The 19,971-nt window shown below is 41.7% G+C and overlaps 1 protein-coding gene across 1 annotated transcript; it reads right to left on the bottom strand.

Moving 5' to 3' along the window:
• Positions 1-16,341: 16,341 nt before the first annotated feature.
• Positions 16,342-17,401, bottom strand: LOC111258446 (BTB/POZ and MATH domain-containing protein 2-like). Its single transcript, XM_022829710.1, has 2 exons — positions 17,250-17,401; positions 16,342-17,140 (listed from the first exon to the last, which is right to left on the bottom strand). The coding sequence occupies exons 1-2, from the start codon at positions 17,399-17,401 to the stop codon at positions 16,342-16,344; spliced, it is 951 nt and encodes a 316-aa protein (XP_022685445.1).
• Positions 17,402-19,971: the final 2,570 nt, after the last annotated feature.

Consider the following 19,971-nt stretch of genomic DNA (forward strand, 5'->3'; position numbering starts at 1 on the left):
ATTTTATATTTTGAAAATATTGAATCTAATCATTTGAAATGTCGATCAGGTGTTTATGATGGTGAATCTAGTTTTTTGCAAAATGTTAAGCCAAAAAACACAAGGATTCGTAGTAGGATTATTTGTTTAATGTCAAATTGAACGTGGATAGGATGCTGGGTCCATTGCGAAATCTTTCTTTATAAGATTGTTACGGGTGATCAACATGAAAGCAATGCAACGATTAGCTATATCAAATGTCGAATTCTAGCTACTAGATTTCTCAGTGTGAAAAGCCGGAAGCTCAAATAAATAGTGAATTTTTCGTGCAGCTTTCGGATAGCCAGAAGTCTTAGAAAAGCTAAGTTTATATGAAAATTGAAAAGCTCAATTTTCTAAGTTTGTCTTAGCTTTTTGAACCCAGAAAGCAAAACACGTATTCTAAAAGATATTGTTGACTTTTTATAAGGTCCAAAAGTTGTACCTCAAACAAACAAATCCAATCCAATGTCAAATCCATGTTGCCTAGTAGTGGAGGTAGGTGCAGGGCCAGAAGACAATGTGGTGCGAATCATACTATATCAAATCCAGGTTGCCCAGTAGTGGAGGTAGGTGCGGGGCCAGATGACAATGTGGTGCGAATGATAGCTATATAGTGTAGAGACAATATGAGCATATAAGTGGGCAACTCGTGACACCGGGTATATTTGGTGAATTCTCAGTGTGTTGCCGTGAGAATTGGAGAATATAAATTTAAAAAAAATTATGGATCAGTTATATGGTGTGACTATGAAGTTTGATAGATGCGATGTACGCACATGTGAGGGAGAAAATAGGATGTGCTATAGACATTAGATCAACAATTTTGTGGCTTAACTACAACACCAAATTTGAAAGTTCTTCACACAAACTGATACGAAATAACTTGAACACAAAGTATGCAGAAAACACTTCTCTAAACAGCTACATGGCAATGAAGAAATGCGGTCAGCTATTACAAATTTCACCGCAATGCCAAAGATGGCATTAGACAAAGTGGTACATCTCAAAGGGATGTCAATGCCATTTGAGGTAACGCCAAACCTAACAACACTCGAACCTGAATGGCTTGATGACTAAGCAACTCGTCTATCAATTGATGACCAGTGTTATTTCAAAACAAAAAAATGATGAGAGTGCGCATTCGTCTGTCAATTGCTTCCAGCGCGCAACCAGGAAGCTCCAAAGCTATGAGTTGATAATTCAGGGTCAAAACTCACACCACCTTGACAAAAATGATTCATCAACTACTGAACATGATTTCAGCTTCTCAGCCCAGCAACTTGTCTACCTTCGTCAGCTGGCTGAACTGATAGCAGAGAAATAAGTTCAAACAGGTTATATGGCAAATGTTCATGAATCACCCCAATCCAAGTTTCGGATAGGTCTTACCAAGCACTTTAATTGTTTGTTTTCAAGCTGGAGGCTTCACCACAGATTTCAGTGACACCTTGATCATTTGGAGATCCTCTCCATCCGGTCTCTAGAAGAGGACCACTTTAAATACCTACCACTGCCAGCATCACAAAATAGCAGATTCAGGCCTAAAGAACATCCGTTCCAACCTCATATCCCTCTTACCAGAATCTAAGGAAATCACCAAACCATGAAAATAAGAGCAGGAAGAGCCTGCCAATTATCACAATCAGAACCCATAATGCAAAGCACAAACAAGAAATGCAAGAAGCTTCCGATAGAAAAAGAAATGAAATGCATGCTGCAAACAGAAGTGCAATTGCTCAATCAGGGAACAGATGCCTAAGTCTTCATCATCATGCCAACAAAGAGAGAATAAACTACCTTTAGTTGTAAGCCAAACAACAGATTGATGCCTGAAGTTTTTCCAGCATACGAAGCTTACATGTGCTCCTCAACATCTGACAAAAAGTATCCCTTGCACACGATACCAGACTGTAATGTATACAGTCAAATGCTCAAAAGTATCCCTTGCACATAATACAAGACTATAATGTATACAATCAAATGCTCATGAATCTTGGACATTTCTTTGGATAGCTTGGATTTCTTGACGGTGATAAGATGTTTTTCAATTCTTCCAATCACATTCGCTGAAGTGAATTTCTTGAACCCTCTCTTCTCCCTAGTCCAGATAGGGAGTTGAACATCTCTAGCCATGTAAGCCGAGAGAATCTTGTCAACCACCTCTCTTTTTCCCCACTTATCAATTCCAAGAGATCTTATATTATTAATGATCTTGCTCAACCTATTGTACATCTCTTGTGGTGTCTCATTTTCCGTAATGATGAAGCGGTTGAGTTCATTTTCCAAGGCTCTTATGCTTCCTTCTCTAACCCTTCTTGTTCCTTGATGGTTGATGAAGAGAGTGTCACATACTTTTTTGGTGGATTGCAACCCATCAATCTTATCAAATTCTGCGGCACACAATGAGCTCTTGATAAGATGCAAAGCTCGATAGTTGCGTTGAATATCAATTCCTTGGTCTTGTGTAAGAGTAGCATCTCTGCGTGGAAAGGTTGTACCTACTTCAACATTATCCTAAAGTGCAGGGTTGACCGCTATCAAATAGTCCCTCATCGAGTGTTTCCACTTGGAATAGCTTACCCCATAAAAATGAGGAGGCTTTCCCAAGTTGATAGACCCGAATGAGGTGTTAAAATTTAAGCAACCATAATTGAAAGGGATTTGGTAAAACTCCCTTTGTGAACCACAATGTCTGGAGCGGCTTGATCTTGCATCATCATACTCGGAGTCGTCATCAGAGGAATCTTCACTTTCTTGATGTCTCCTTGCACTTGTGCTTGCTTCACCGGTACCTCCTCCTTGAGCACTTGTTTGTGCTCCTTGTAGCAGCACGGGTTGTAGAGTGACATTTGGATCGGTGACATCACCTCCTTGAGGCACCTCTTGACCACCCAGCGTCGACATTTCGATACTCCAAGCAGTTAAGCTTTAACCTAGAGACCAAAACTTTGATACCAATTGAAAGGATCTAGGATGTCGACTAGACGGGGGGTGAATAGTCGAACCTGAAAATTTTTTACAACTTCGAACAAGTTTATCAGCGACTTCTGAAGTTTTCGGAGATTGCGAAAATTCCACAACTTATGGAATTTCCAGAGAAATCTACTGATCCTCCGAAGAAATAAGATTTTTAACTACGAACTTATGCAAGCCTTGCTCAAATGTAAATCACTGAATATAGGTTAAACAACAGGATATTCTAAGCCTTTGACACAAGATTGAACAATTGAAAACTTGCTAGAAAAGTAGATCGAGCACAAACTCTAGAAATATGTTCTATGCTTGAATATGAACAAAATTAAGAACAACAAGCACAAAAGACACAAGGATTTATTTATCAGCGTTCAGCTTCACACCTTGAAGCCTACGTCTCCGTTGAGGACCTACGAAGGGTGGGATTTTCACACCTAAGCCACTTTCCTCACTCTAGCGACCACAAAGATCAAGCTAGAGTCACTTTCTCAATCGTTGGGGTAATACAAACTTCCCGTAGGCAGTCATAATCCTTGGATGCTCCACGGGCAATGCCTAGCCGGCTAGGAGTTTGATGCTCCAAGAGTAACAAACACGAAATCACTGGCTTGATGAAGAATAAGGTGCTCAAGAGATGGAAAATCAGCTCACTAGCACTCCCTCTTGCTCTCCCTTGAATCCCTCTTTAAATCCCCCACCAAATCTTCACATAAAGGCCAAGAGGGGAGTAAAGAGGGGCTTTGAATGTTTCTGAACAGCTCAGGTCAATGTTAGGTCAAGAGAGAGACTGTGGAAGGGGGTGAGGGGGTATTTATACCTCTTCACCCCAAAACTAGCCGTTGGGGGTTAAGTTCCGGAGTTTTCAAAAAAAGTTCTGAAAACTCCGGAACCCCTGGATTCTACTGGAACAATTTTCATAAATCTCTGGACTTCTGGAATTTTCCGGAATACTTTCCGGAAACTCTGTAAACTTCGGAATATTCCGGAAGAATCTCCGGAAAAATCCGAAGTACTTAAGTTAGCACCATTCTAAGTATCCCCATGTGATGTGCAGGTGCAAAGGTGCCTCTCATAGATTAGTTAGGTCATCTTGAACACATTTTTCAATGTAAAGATCAGAGATTACGCATCCCTCTTAATAGTGCGACATTCCTATACTCAAATTCAAACAAAAATAAATTTAGCCTTCATGGTATGCCCTTTATCTATTCATTTCCTTTTTGAGGGGTCAATCACAAGTGCTCCATGTCCATTATTCCTTTAAACCTACTTATGCACTTGAAATTTCATTAGACACTTAAACTCACATCATTAATCCATCAAAACCCACGTAGGGGGCCAAGATAATCTTCAATCTCCCCCTTTTTGGTGATTGATGACAACATGTTTAGGTCTTACAAGTGAGAGTAAAATGTATCAATCATCATAAAAGATAAAACAAGAGCATGTGCAGCTCCCCCTTAATGTGTGCCACAAGAATTTGAATTCCAAAAGGATCTTTAAATATCACTTGGCACATTATAAGTGAAAACATGAGAGATGCACATGTCGCTAGCAACAATGGGGTGCAAATAGTGTGTGAAACAAGTTTTTTGATGCATATGATAGAATATACACTTCAACAAATAATCAAAGAGAAAAATGTCAGAATGTTCGGAGATTCTGTAGAAATCTCCAAAATTCTCCGCAGGTTATGGACTTTTCCGGAGAAATGTCCGGAATCTTCGTACATTCTCCCATACTCAAATAACATCCATCACAGAAATTTTTCACACTAGCACACAATCATCCTTAGACAAATAAAAACAGTTCTAAGCATTCAAAGTACACCCATTACACGTTCTCATGCTCACATAGTGTTACACACCATAAAAGATAAAGTTTAATACATAAATCCATCCCATCCAAATATGCACTCCCCCTTTGGCATCAAGCGCCAAAAATGAAATGAACTCCATCACAACAACAACAGCTACTCCTCGTCATCGTAGTCGTCATCCTCCTCCTCCTCATCGTCATCATTCTCTTCCTCGTTGCCCTTTTTCTTCTTCCTTAGCAGGTGCAGCGCATGTGGGAGCAGTGAGGGTGAGAAGAGCTAGCAGGTGCAGGCTGGGTAGGAGAAGGAGTAGCAGCATTGGCTTCAATGGCATCCAAGGCATCCCACTCGATGAAAGGATCATCAAAGTCCAGCAGCTTATGATAAGAATCAACAGGAAGGCCTTGGGAGGCCTTGAGCTCAATGATGTCATACATATTCTCATTTATCTCTTAGGCCATATGCTTGCACATGGTGAAAATGCTCTTAAGCACCCTCTTGATCATAGAACCTCTTGGCTTGCGGGACTGCCTAGGAGGAGAGGAAGCATGAGGCTCATCATCATCGCATGGAGCTTGGCTAGAAGATCCAACAAAGCGACAAGAGGTGACCGTAGGATAGGGACTATCACCATCACGAGAACGAATATGAAGCGGCTCATGAGCACAATCCTTTGGAAAGATGATATTTGTGACCCTCTCAATCATATACATAATGTATGGAGCATATGGAAGATTCTTCCTAGAATATGTCATGGCGCAGTGAAGCTCATTCCATATGTAGTCAAAGATATAGAAGGGTCTTCCTTTGGGAGCCGCGCGGTTCAAGAAGATTGCCCGCATAGAAATGAAGCACGGTGGCATCTCCTCCCTTAGGGTCAACTGTGCTCCTGAAGAATTGGTTAAACACATAGTACTATGGCATCAAATTATTCGTCTTCCCCTCAAGTGCCCCCATAGAATTGTAGAACATGAATGGAACATCCTTGGATGTGACTTTGAACTCAACATGTATAGGATCATGCCTCTTATCCTTTGTTCCAAGTCCCAAAAGGCGAGAGAAAGTCATGTAATCAATGCAATAATGCTCATCCATGGTGGTCCAATGAATAGAGTTTGTGCTTGCTTGGAAGTAGTATGAGCTATGAAATTGGCCAAGTATTTCATCATTCCAATTATATCTAAATCATATAAGCTCATAAAGACCAAACTCCCTACACTTGGCAATCACCCTCTTGAATGTGGCATCATCATCTTTCATATAATAAGGCCAATCCACATACCTCATAGCAACAATGGGGGCTTGTTCTTCTTGTGCAACACAACGGAACTATAAAAATTCATGTGGAATTCATTCCAAAAGCATACGTCAATCCCCTCCGTCTTGTCCTACCTAAAAGGAACATGCCCCCTTTCCTCTTTGAGTGCCAAGGACATCTTGTAGTAGTCCTTGCCCAACCTAGGAGTATATCCCATAGGGCATGAAGGAGGGCGAAGAGTTAGGCAAAGAGATTGTGTCCTTTGTTCTTGGTCAAATGTGAGAGTGAGATGCTCTAGAGTTTAAGGATAAATCTGATAAGCTAAGCCCCTGTTTCTCTTGACTAGCATAGGTTGAGCTGCAAAGGATGGCATGACACTAGGTGCTTGGCTGCGGGAGGATCTATGGGATGTTTCAACCACTTTTTCTTTCCCTTTCCTCCTCTGAGCAACCACAAACCTTTCTTCCTCAGATTCCTCTTACTCATACACCTCCTCCTCCTCTTTTTCTTCACTCATAACTCTAGAAGGATTAGGATCATGTCTTGCCTTAGTTCTCCTTTAAGTTGCACTAGCACGAGTGTCCCTTTGCCTTCCCATCTGGATAAAGCAAAGAGCATGACCAAGATAAGAAAAGAGTCATGAGAAATTCAAAGAGTAATCAATATAAGAGGTTTGGGCTGCGAGTTGCGGAGTATTCCAGAAAAATATCCGAAGTTTCCGCAAGTTGTGGAGTTTCTGGAACTCTTTTTTGGAGTATTCTAGAACTAGCAGTCCAAAACCCTAACATCTCATACAGAATGAATCCGTTATGGGATTGATTTGAAATTGAAGATCCTAGACCTACTCATACTAGTGAAGAGTTCTATCCAAAGGAAACCCTAAGGAACAACCTACATTGATAGATCGGGCGAGATGAACATTGGATACCTTTGGAGAGAAAAGAGGAGAGCCTTAAAACTTTGATTCCAACACCACTACGTGATTTCCCTTTTTGAGTTGAGTCTTCCTTGATGATTTCACGGATTTTTGGTGGTTGAATCTCCAAATCGCCTGAGGGGTACGAAGGAGAGAGAAGAGGGAGGAAGAGAAGCCGGCGGTCATAATGAGATTGGATGAACTGGTAACTTCTCAGGGCAAAAAGTAAATACCCGCTAAGTTACGGAATTTTTGGACAAAGTTCTGGAGATTCTACAACTTCCGGAATTTTCTGGAAATATTTCCGGAGATTCCGCAATTTTCAGAAATTTCTGAAAAAAAAAATTCGGAGATTCCGCTCCCCCTGGCTAACAGCCATTAGATTTGAGTGGAATTTGATTTGGAATAGATTTGGGGAAATATGGCAGTAATATGAGCATGAGTAGTTCTATCACTTGAGATCAGCTAACACACAATCAATGAGAACAAAAAATCCAAGTGATAGAGCTAAATTGACTCCAAATAATTTCAAAGTAAAAACGCACTTCAATTTTGAAAAAAGATTTTTTGTTTGAAAACAATCTATCCTAAGTCACTTAAACATGCACATGATTTCAAGCTATGTTACGAGAATACAAGATATTTAGTTTGAAAGCAATCTATCCTAAGTCACTCAAACATGCACATGATTTCAAGCTATGTTACGAGAATCCAAGATATTTAGTTTGAAAGCCATCTATCCTAAGTCACCCAAACATGCACATGATTTCAAGCTATGTTACGAGAATCCAAGATATTTAGTTCACTCCTCAAAGCACAAAACCTTTGCTCATCAAGGGGCTTTGTGAAGATATCAGCTAGTTGCTTTTCGGTGCTCACATGACTAACAGCAATACCTCCTTTGGCTTCATGGTCTCTTAGGAAATGGTGTCTTTTGTCTATGTGCTTTGTCCTAGAGTGGTTCATGGGGTTGTTTGCTAGCTTAATAGCACTCTCATTGTAACACAAGAGAGGTATCTTGCTACACTCACAACCAAAGTCTCTCAATGTGAGCCTCATCCATAGTAGTTGAGCACAACAAGCATCAGCTGCAACATACTCGACCTCGACGGTGGATAGGGCAACGGAATTTTTTTTCTTGGAACTCCAAGACACCAAGGACCTACCAAGGAATTGACACGTACCGGATGTACTCTTTCTATCTACTTTGCAACCGGCACAATCCGAGTCGGAATAGCCAAGTAGATTGAAAGTAGAGCCTTTAGGATACCATAAGCCAAGGTTAGGAGTGTGTACTAGATATCTCAAGATTCTCTTAACATCCATTAAATGACATTCCTTAGGATTAGCTTGAAACCTTGCACACATGCACACACTAAGCATAATGTCAAGTCTAGATGCACAAAAGTAAAGCAAAGAGCCAATCATAGACTGATATACCTTTTGATCCACACTCTTACCATCCTCATTTAGATCAAGAGGTCCATTTGTTGGCATTGGAGTCTTGATGGGCTTGGTATTTTCCATGTCAAACTTCTTTAGCATATCTTGAGTGTATTTGGTTTGACTAATGAACGTGCCATCCTTGAGTTGCTTAATTTGGAAACCAAGAAAGAACTTCAACTCTCCCATCATGGACATCTCAAATCTCTTAGTCATAATCCTACTAAACTCATCACACCACACTTTGTTAGTAGAACTAAATATTTTGTCATCGACATATATTTGGCATACAAATAGATCATTATATCTTTTGCGAGTGAAAAGTGTAGGATTGATTTTGTCTATTTCAAATCCTTTCCTTATGAGAAAAATTCTTAAGGCATTCATACCATGCTCTTGGAGCTTGCTTGAGCCCATAGAGCATCTTATGGAGCTTGTAGACGTGGTTGGGTAACTTTGAATCTTCAAAGCTCAGTGGTTGCTCAACATAAACCACTTCGGAGATTGGTCCGCTTAAAAATTCACTCTTGACATCCATTTGATATAACTTGAAGTCATGAAGAGCGGCAAATGCTAGTAATATTCGGATAGCTTCAAGTCTTGCCACTGGTGCGTATGTTTCTCCAAAATCCAATCCCTCGATTTGAGTGACCCCTTAAGCAACCAACCTTTCCTTGTTTCTTATCACCATGCCATTCTCATCTTGCTTATTGAGAAACACCCATTTTGATCTAGTGACATTTTGCTTGGGGGGTTCCACTAAGGACCAGACTTCATTCTGACTGAAGTTGTTCAACTCTTCTTGCATGGCCACCACCCAATCCGGATCATCCAGCGCCTCATCTACCTTAAGAGGTTTCACAGAGGAAACAAATAAGTAATGTTCACAAAAATTTGCCAATCTAGAATGAGTAGTTACCCATCTTTGGATGCTTCCCAAAATGTTATCAACGGGATGATCGCGTTGAACACTCTGATGAACTCTCAGATGTGGGTTAGGAGCTTGATGTTGTATCAAATCCTCATTCTCAGCTTGATGTTGTGCACTTTCATCAGTATTTTCGGAATTTCTGGAGGTTTGTTCGGTGTTTCCGGAATTTCCGCAAGATTCTCCGGAATTTCTAGACCTCGCAGCGGTTTCTTGATTTGTAGGCCCATGAATTGTGACACAATCATCTTCCTTCTCTTGAAATTTGATTTCTTCTATGGCCATCTTCTCAATAGCTTGTGATGGAGGTTCTTCATCATCTACATCATGTGAGGCAACTTGCTCTACTTGAGCGTCGTTAGCTTCATCAAATGTCATGTCACACGCAACTTCAACACAACCGGTGGTTTTGTTGAATATACAATAGCCATGAGCATTTGAGGCATAACCAAGAAGAAAACCTTCATCAACTTTAGGTACAAACTTAGAGCTTTTGGGTTTCTTGTTGAGAATGAAGCACTTACTTCCAAAAACTCTAAAGTAAGACGCGTTAGGATATTTACTGGTTAAAGGCTCATAGGTAGTTTTGTGCAACATCTTATGAAGATATAGACGGTTAATAGCATGACATGCTGTGTTGACCGCTTCCGCCCAAAATTGATTCGAGTTCTTGTATTCATCAAGCATTGTCCTTGCGGCTTCAATAAGAGTTCTATTCTTTCTCTCCACAATCCCATTTCGTTGTGGCATGTATAGGACAGAGAATTCATGACCAATGCCTTCCTTGTCAAGGTACTCTTCAATGTTGGTGTTCTTGAATTCGGTGCCATTATTGCTTCTTACTCTCTTGATCTTCACTTCAAACTCATTTTCAAACTCATTTTGTGCTCTAGTTGCAAATTTCTTGAATATTCCTTAAACTTCACTCTTGTCATGCAAAAAGAACATCCATGTATACCGAAAGTAATCATCAACAATGACAAAGTCATATTTGTTTCCCCTAATGCTAACATATGCCACGGGACCAAAAATATCCATATGCAATAATTCCAATGGTCTTATGGTAGTGAGAATGCTCTTGGAGGGATGAGGAGCACCAACTTGCTTGCTAGCTTGACATGCACTACAAATTCTATTTTTCTCAAAACGCACATTTGTTAGTCCTAGAATTTGTTCCCCCTTTAGAAGCTTGTTAAGATTATTCATCCCAACATGAGCTAGCTGGCGATGCCAAAGTCAACTCAAGGTAGACTTTGCCATTAAGCATATATCAAGTTGAGTTTGATCCGAGATAAAATCCACTAGATAAAGCTTTCCCTTGAGTTCACCCTGAAAAGCAATGGAGTCATCACTTCTTCTAAAGACGGTCACACCCTCATTAGAGAACAAACAATTGTAACCTATCTCACAATGTTGTGACACGGATAACAAATTATAGTCCAAAGATTCAACCAAATAAACATTGAAAATTGAATGCGGTTGAGATGCCAACATTACTTAGACCAATAACGGTTCCTTCACTATTATCACCAAATACAATCTTCTCCTTTGGATTTTTCTTCATTTCACATGAGGAGAATATCTTTTTCTTGCTGGTCATATGATTGGTGCATCCACTATCAATCACCTATTTCGTTCCACCGGCAGAGTAAGCCTACAAAACAAATTAGCCTTGTGTTTTAGGTACCCAAAGAAATTTGAGTCCTAGACCGTTAGTCACAAGAATCTTGGGCACCCACACACTCCTTTTAATCAAAGTGTTCTTGGTGCGGTTACCCACATACTTAGTGATCACTTTACCCTTATGATCCCAAGTCAACATATAATCAGCAAAGAAACCATTTTGTGAAGTATATGGGTTGGGCTTCTTGGCTTACTTTGGTCGAGTGATCTTAGGCTTGTTTTGAGAGACATAGGGCTTAGATTGTCTTTCTTGAGAGTTGTATAACTTGATGGGCTTGTTGTACTCAAGTTGCTTACCATCAACTCCTGCACCTAGTGGTTCCATACTATGTACCACCTTCTTTGACCCATGCCCGTAGTGTAGCTGTTCTTCATGAATGGAATGGGATCAAGTGAGCCTTGCTCATACTTACCTAATCCCTTTCCATCCTTGAAACCAAACTTCTTCATATAGCTTGACCCAAAGCCCTTTGTGTGATTCTCAAACTCACCCCTTTTGGAGGTGTTATTTTCTTCATTGAGAAGTGAGTTTGATAACCTAACAATCTCTTTCTTCATAGCATGCATTTCGGCAATATTAGTAGCACAAGCATTTATATCAACATTATAACATCTTGCACAACCATTGCTTGTAGAGGCTCTAGAAGATATGGATGCATCATTAGAGTTGGATGATGTACTCTTCTTAAGAGTGTTGAGTTGAGTTTCAAGTGCTGTGTGATTGGCTTCCAAACTTTTGAGGTTCTCTTGAAGCACAACTTTTTCATTCTTAAAATTAACACTAGTGTCCTTAGCTCTTAGCTAAGTATAGTTCCTTAGTTAATGCTTCCACTTTCATCTTCTCTTTAGCAAAAGATTTCTCAAGGCTAAGAATTGTGTCAATTTTAGTCTTAAGCAAGTTGTCTTGCATCTTGAAATCCTTCTTTTCATTTTCAAGGGAATTCTCAAGAGCAATGGTTTTCTCTCGCTCAAGTCTAAATAACTCTTCTTGTACCTCAAGAGTCTCATCCCTATCTTCTATTTCCATCATTAGTTTTATTATTCTTTTAGAAGCATGTTTGCCTAAACCTTTAAGCATATTTTCATCATCATTATCATCATCATCATCATCATCATCAAGAGAAGGTGTTTTGGGATCTACCTTAGGGCCTCTAGCCATGAAGCAAGTGTGAGTAAAGTCATCTTCATCATCGGTGAGATCTTCAAACAAAGATGACTTGGAGGTTGGCACTTCAATAGCCATTGTTGCCAAACCCACTTCTTTATCGGAGTCCGAGCTTTCTTCATTTGAATCCCATTCTTGACCCAAGTGAGCTTCACCAACATTTTTCTTGTACTTGCTCTTGTCAAACTTGGATGAGTTATTTTTATTGATCTTGACTTCTGAGCAATTTGTAATGAAATGACCTTCCTTGCCGCATCCAAAGCAAGGCCTCTTTGACTTCCTCTTGATTTTGCTCTTATCTTTGATCTTATCAAAGAAACCACCCCTTTTCATCGCCTTCTTGATTATTCTCATGAACAAGGCCATCTCTTCCTCATCCATACTCTTACTATCATTATCATCACTATCCTCCTTGATAGTTGTCTTTGATGATGAGCTTGCTCCCTTCTCTTTATTCTTGTTGCTTGCCTTGAGATCCACACCATTGTTCTTCTCTATTTGCTCATGGATCTTGGACATTCCTTGGGATAGCTTGGATTCCTTGACGATGATACGATATTCTTTAATTCTTCCAATCACATCCACCGGAGTGAATTTCTTGAACCATCTCTTCTCCCTAATCAAGATAGGGAGTTGAACATCTCTAGCCATAGGCTGAGAGAATCTTGTCAACCATCTCTCTTTTTCCCCACTTATCACTTCCAAGAGATCTTATCTTGTTAATGATCTTGTTCAACCTATTGTACATCTCTTGTAGTGTCTCATTTTTCGTAATGATGAAGCGGTTGAGTTCACTTTCCAAGGCTCTTATCCTTCCTTCTCTAACCCTTCTTGTTCCTTGATATTTGATGAAGAGAGTGTCCCATACTTGCTTGGCGGATTGCAACCCATCAATCTTATCAAATTCTTCAGCACACAATGACCTCTTGATAAGATGCAAAGCTCAATAGTTGCGTTGAATATCAATTCCTTGGTCTTGTGTAAGAATGGCATCTCCGCGTGGAAAGGTTATACCTACTTCAACAATATCCCAAAGTGCGGGGTTGACGGCTATCAAATAGTCCCTCATTGAGTTTTTCCACTTGGAATAGCTTACCTTATTAAAATGAGGATGCTTTCCCGGTTGATAGACCTAGATGAGGTGTTAAAATTTAAGCGAGCATAATTGAAAGGGATTTGGTGAAACTCCCTTTCTGAACCACGACATTCAGAGCGGGTTGATCTTGCATCATCATAGTCGAAGTCGTCATTGGAGGAACCTTCACTTTCTTGATGCCTCCTTGCACTTGTGCTTGCTCTACCGGCACCTCCTCCTTGAGCACTTGTTTGTGCTCCTTGTGGCAACACGGGTTATTGAGTGACATTTGGATTGGTGACATCACCTCCTTGAGGCACCTCTTGACCACCCGGTGTCGACATTTCGATACTCCAAGTGGTTAAGGTTTAATCCGGAGACTAAAGTTCTGATACCAATTGAAAGGATCTAGGATGTCGACTAGAGGGTGGGGGGAAGAATAGTCGAACCTGAAAATTTTCTACAACTTCAAACAACTTTATCAGCGACTTCTGGAGTTTCCGGAGATTGTTCCGAAAATTCCGCAACTTACGGAATTTCCGAAGAAATCTATGGATTCTCCAGAGAAATAAGATTTTTAACTACGACCTTATACAAGCCTTGCTCAAATGTAAATCGTCGAATATAGGTTAAGCAACAAGATATTCTAAGCCTTTGACACAAGATAGAACAGCTGGAAAATTGTGAGAAAAGTAGATTGAGCACAAACCCTAGAAACATGTTCTATGCTTGAATATGAATAAAATTAAGAACAAAAAGTACAAGAGACACAAGGATTTGTTTACCGGAGTGCAGCTTCACACCTTGAAACCTACGTCTCCGTTGAGGACCCACGAAGGGTGGGCTTTTCACGCCTAATCCACTTTTCTCACTCTAGCGACCACAAAAGATCAAGTTAGAGTCACTTACTCAATCGTCGGGGTAATACAAACTTCCCGTAGGCAGCCTCAATCCTTGGATTCTCCTTGGGCAACGCCTAGCCGGCTTGGAGCTTGAAGCTCCAAGAGTACCAAACACGAAATCACCGGCTTAACAAAAAATAAGGTACTCAAGAGATGAAAATCAGCTCACTAGCACTCTCTCTTGCTCTCCCATGAATCCCTCCTTAAATCCCCCACCAAATATTCACCTAAAGGCCAAAAGGGGACTAAAGAGGGGCTTTGAATGTTTCTGAACAGCTCTGGATGTTAGGTCGAGAGAGAGACTCTGAAAGGGGGTGAGGGGGTATTTATACCTATTTACCCCAAAACTAGCTGTTCGGGATTAAGTTCCGGAGTTTTTGGAACTTCTTCCGAAAACTCCGGAATGCTTGGATTCTACCGGAACAATTTTCGGAAATCTCTGGACTTCTGGAATTTTCCGGAATACTTTCCAGAAACTCTGTAAACTCCAGAATATTCTGAAAGAATCTTCGGAAAAATCTGGAGCACTTAAGTTAGCACAATTCTAAGTATCCCCATGTGATGTGCAGGTGCAAAGGTGTCTCTCATAGATTGGTTAGGTCATCTTGAGCACGTTTTTCAACTTAAAGACCACAGATTACACATCACTCTTAATAGTGCGGCATTTCTATACTCAAATTCAAACCAAAAATAAATTTAGCCTTCATGATATGCCCTTTATCTATTCATTTCCTTTTTGAGGGGTCAATCACAAGTGCTCCATATCCATCATTCCTTTTAAACCTGCTTATGCACTTGAAATTTCATTAGACGCTTAAGCTCGCATCATTAATCCACCAAAACCCACTTAGAGGGCGAATATACTCTTCAATCTCACCCTTTTTGGTGATTGATGACAATATGGTTAAGTCTTACAAGTGAGAGTAAAATGTATCAATCAACATAAAAGATAAAGCAAGAGCATGTGCAGCTCCCCCTTAATGTGTACCACAAGAATTTGAATTTCAAAAGGATCTTTAAATATCACTTGGCACATTATACGTGAAAACATGAGAGAAGCACATGTTCCTCGCAACAGTGGGATACAAATAGTGTGTGAAATAAGTTTTTTAATGCATATAATAAAATATACAATTCCTAATTTGTCGTTTTGAACAGTGTTGAAATTTGAAGCGCATGTTCTTGTTCGTTCATGTTCTAGTTCAATGGTGACAACTCAAACTCTTGAAGGAACAAAGGATGCATCATTGTGTTACCCTGATTTAGTTTAATTTATGTCTTACTTAATATATTGGATTTAAAGTACACCATGTACATACCCAAGATACCAAATTAAAGTAAGCTAGCTGATTACAGGACATCTTGCATCTGGTAATGGACTCATGGTGCTTAGAAAGAGGTCAAACAAAACCAAGACGAAGAGCGCTATCTGGAGAAGAAAATATGTGGTGACAAATTGAGTCAAAACCTGACAACTGATTCCAAGTCATAAATTATTGACATTTTCAAATTGCCTTATGTCTCTACATAATAAGCATAAACATATAGGCCACGATAACTTTGTACCGCTTTGCAATAATTGTTCTATTACCAAAATGGCGAATCAGCACATAAACAGGTGCCAAGATTGTTGAACCAATTCCATTGGCATGTATATTGTGTCACTTTCAAATGATGGCATCAAGAAACTGTAAATCTTCAATGTAGCAGTCATACCAGCGACTGAAGTAGTACTCTCATCTTTAATTGTACCCTACCTGACCCTGAATGAGACATTATACTGAAAAAAATACATCCAACCTGCTAAAAATCACTGAAAGTCAATAGAAAATTGCTAAATTACGGTGATGGAAGGCATTATAAATTATCATAACGATCTTTCAGGCTAATTTAAAGGCTTATAAGTGAACTGACTGCTGGTCACATTAGCATGCATGTTCCTGCTTCCTGGCATCATAGTTAAAAGCTATCCACAAATGACGCATCAACCAAACAAAATAAGGGACAGGTATGTCGCAGCCTTTTTGTGGACATGACTACACATACAACTACTAGGACAGATATTTTATAGCACCACTAATTAGTCTTTCTTGATACTTGTAATTGACATTCCTGATCCACTGAAAACCTCATGTTCATCTTCTGTTTGCTCTTCCAGAATTCAGCGTCCAGTAATCTTGGACATCAACTCAAACAAAGCAGGAGAGCTTTTCGCCAAATGCTGAAATCCATCGGTTGCCATGGCCTCATCTAGTGTTTTTGGAGACTTGAGAAACTCGAAGCACGCCTCCTTAAGCCCTTGGCAGCGGTGCTGCTCGGCCAACACCAGCGAGGTCGCCACGGTGCTCACATCGATGTACCGGCACAGAATGTCCTCACAAATCAGCTTGAGCCGTTCCATGCCATACCTGTCTGCGGCTTCCAGCAAATGTTGCGCCATCGTGGCGCTGGCCTCCTTATCTTGCTCTTCCATCTCTGGCAGTGAGTCAGTGTAAATGAAATGCAGCAAGCTCTGGAACACCTGAGGTACCATACCATCAATCCGTATGCAGTTGCCTGTGGCGGTGCCTTCTTTCATGGGGCCAAAAAGCAAAGCATCAAAGACCGGCGACCGTGCGGCGAGCACGCACCGGTGCGCGGCAAATGCCTCGTCGGCTACAAGAAACCTGACATCGGCACCCTTTCCGCCTAGGAGGAGGGCGCCGAAATGCTGCGACGAGTCTGGCGGCGGCACCATGACGAACGAAGCGCCGGGGACCGTAGTGGCCGCCGTGCGGGGTTCGCCGATGACGATTATGTCGCACCTGACCGTGAAGCAGTCGTCCTTGAGGGGCCCCGACTGCTCCAGATCCGAGCTCTTGACGAATTTACCATGGCCCCAGCTGCCGTGACTGACGAACTTGTTCGGCTTAACGGTGCGAACGTAGGATGGCTTCTGCTTCTCCACCTGGTCGATAAAGCTGAACACCAGCTGCACCATCAAGTAGATGTAGTCGGCGGTATTCGGGGGTAGTACTGGATAGCCCAGGTGTACGCCCTGCGGCGCGGAAGGTGTGGGACAGGACATACTTGCCGTTGGGGGTGGTGGACTTGATGCGCGAGTAGCTCTCGATCCTGAGCACGTGGTAGCCGCTCGCAGCGTCGGCAGTGATGGAGGAAGCGGAGCAGCTGCCAGCGGCGGCGGCGACGGTGGAAAAAGAGGGCGGCATATTAGCAACCATGGACGAGATAGCAGTGTGCTGAAGCTAGGATGCCGCGGCGCGGCGGGGCACGGACGCGGTATATATGGTCGGGTCGGGTTGGCGGCGGGGAAGGAAAGGCAAGGGAAAGGGGCAGCAGCGGGCGGGGGAGGGAAGGGAAAAGGGGCGGCAACGGAGAGGGTTTTGGGAGCTTTTCACCTTTCGGCTTTCCAGGCGCCGCGAAGGGTGTTGGTGGGCCGGTGTTTCCTGCGCAATCGGATGGCTCAGCCCACCCGCATGGCCGCATGTCTTTTAATGTTCAAGATTTGTGCAAGGTCCCTCCAAACGTAATAATGTTTTTTCATTTATCTTCTCCTAATTTTGAACAGTAAATTATGACTTTGCATTCATCTTCTGTTTCGAATACATGGACAAGGCTCAATTATTTTATTTTGATTTTTTGTTTCATTGCAATCTAATTTATGCTATTTCAACTTTCTACACAGGTGATCATGCTTTTACAAAATCTTCTTATCAGTAGTGCAGACAAGGGAGATGCTGAAGGGGGCCAGATCGCCAGACCCTCATAATGATCAAATTGTCTCTAAGGTCAGTCTCAGTGAAAGTGTTGTGGGAGTTTCATAGGTATTTAATCCCATGCCACATCAGCAAAATTGCTAACTTGGCAGGTTATTTATGAGGAGAGAGGAGAGGGGAGTTTCATCCCCATGAAACCCACTTGGCACAGTTATCTAGTCCCATGAAATTCAATGAAACTTGCACTGAACATGTTATGGTTTCATGGCATGACACATCTAATCATAGGACAACACAAAAATTAAATGATTTAGGCTATCTATGCAACTGTGTAATGAAACTATGCACTGAAAGTGACGGTTTCATTTCATTGAAAAGCTGACATAGCACTATTGGTAATAGTGCGATAAAATCATGCACTGAGAATGCCTAATGAACACCCTTAAAACCAAACTAACCAGAGTGTATTAACGAAGGACGGCCCCTCCTCTAAAATCCTAGCTTCACCCCTTAAGTACGGAGTTCAATAACAACATGAGCTAGTTTTGTATATGTACTTTTATGATGCTATGGGTATCTTATTGATAGATTTGGTATGACCATCATCATCAGCAATCTCAGGGCTTGTGGTCGGAGCGCGACCACCCTATGGTGGTGAGGATGGTGGCATTAAATGATATTGTTGTGCCTCACCACGATACCGTCCAGCCTACCATCACATCCCATCAAGGCAGGTAGTGTGGCTTCCTCATGTAGCCAACAAGATAGAACCTTAACGCCCCCCTCCCAAAAAAAAGCAATTTTCCAACACAATGGCGACTATGAGATCATGTCTTATCTTGCATGTTAAGCAATCCCCCACTAGTCAGCAGGGAGGGTGTGTGGTAGATAGGACAACAACCTATCGAAACAGGTGGTGTGCTGAGAAGATAAGGCAAGGAGCCTGGACCCACAAGACCGGTCGACAATTAGCTGGTGACAAGCAACCAGGGGTGGGAATGGAACTTCCCCTTGGCCATGACATTTGTACACCCTTGTGAAGGCCACCTATACCAGACAAGTACGGAGGAATAGCTTCAACACAAGCAGTTACCCCTCCTCTGACATGACACACATGCAGGTCGCCTCCTTTTACTTAAAGAATATGCTCCAACCATAGGAGGAGGGTTGGACTCTTCGAATTTTTGGTTACCTAGATCACCTCCACCTCCTTGGTTGTTCTTGGGCTCTCGTCAAGCTCAACGCATGATGGACTTGGGAGGAAGAGAGCTCCGATCGTTTCTCAATCCCCAACCACTTGTAAACCACTCATCAATACACACAAAAAACACAGGATGTAGGGTTATTATTCTTTGGAGGCCTCAACCTGAAGACAAACGACTATCTCTCTATGCTCCTCCGCTCTACACTCACACTCACTAGGGGTCTAGGGCAGCGGCTAGTGGAGTAGTGGGTGTTAACTCCTCGGCAAATCACTCACGGGATGATCTCACCTTGTCCTTGACTCTCGGTGCTTCGCCCCACCCACCCTACACACACAAGCTAACAAAGCACCTGTATAAGCCACTCCATGTTGAAAGAAAAAACAAGTAGGGCCTCCTCTGCTGTTCTGTTAAAAAAAATAAGTTGAATAAGAAATATGTGGTGAAAGGTTGAATCAAAATGTGAAAATCTGACCCATGGATCATTAATATGGCTCATGACTTTCACATCCTATTTAACTTGGTTGATGGCAGTCTGCATTATTGATATACTCAAGCATGTACAAAGAGACTTTTCGAACGTGCACTACTACAGAATCCTATATCACTACCAGCCTATCACCATCGGTTTTTGATGAACCGGTGGTGATAGTTGGTTCACATACCCGAAATTATTATGGACTCCGATTCAATCCCACGCCTCACGTCCTGAACTCCCTCCCGCCATCCCCCCCCCCCCACACGAATCTATAAAGCAGGGGGGGGCCATGATTTGACCCCATGGTGCTTCTCTGCCTCTGACGTGGATGGGGCAACACATCGCCCTGTGCTGCTGTTCGTCTCTATACCGGTGCCATTCTCCTCTCCCCACCA

This window comes from Setaria italica, chromosome IX, assembly GCF_000263155.2.
Source record: "Setaria italica strain Yugu1 chromosome IX, Setaria_italica_v2.0, whole genome shotgun sequence".
NCBI classification, from domain to species: domain Eukaryota; kingdom Viridiplantae; phylum Streptophyta; class Magnoliopsida; order Poales; family Poaceae; genus Setaria; species Setaria italica.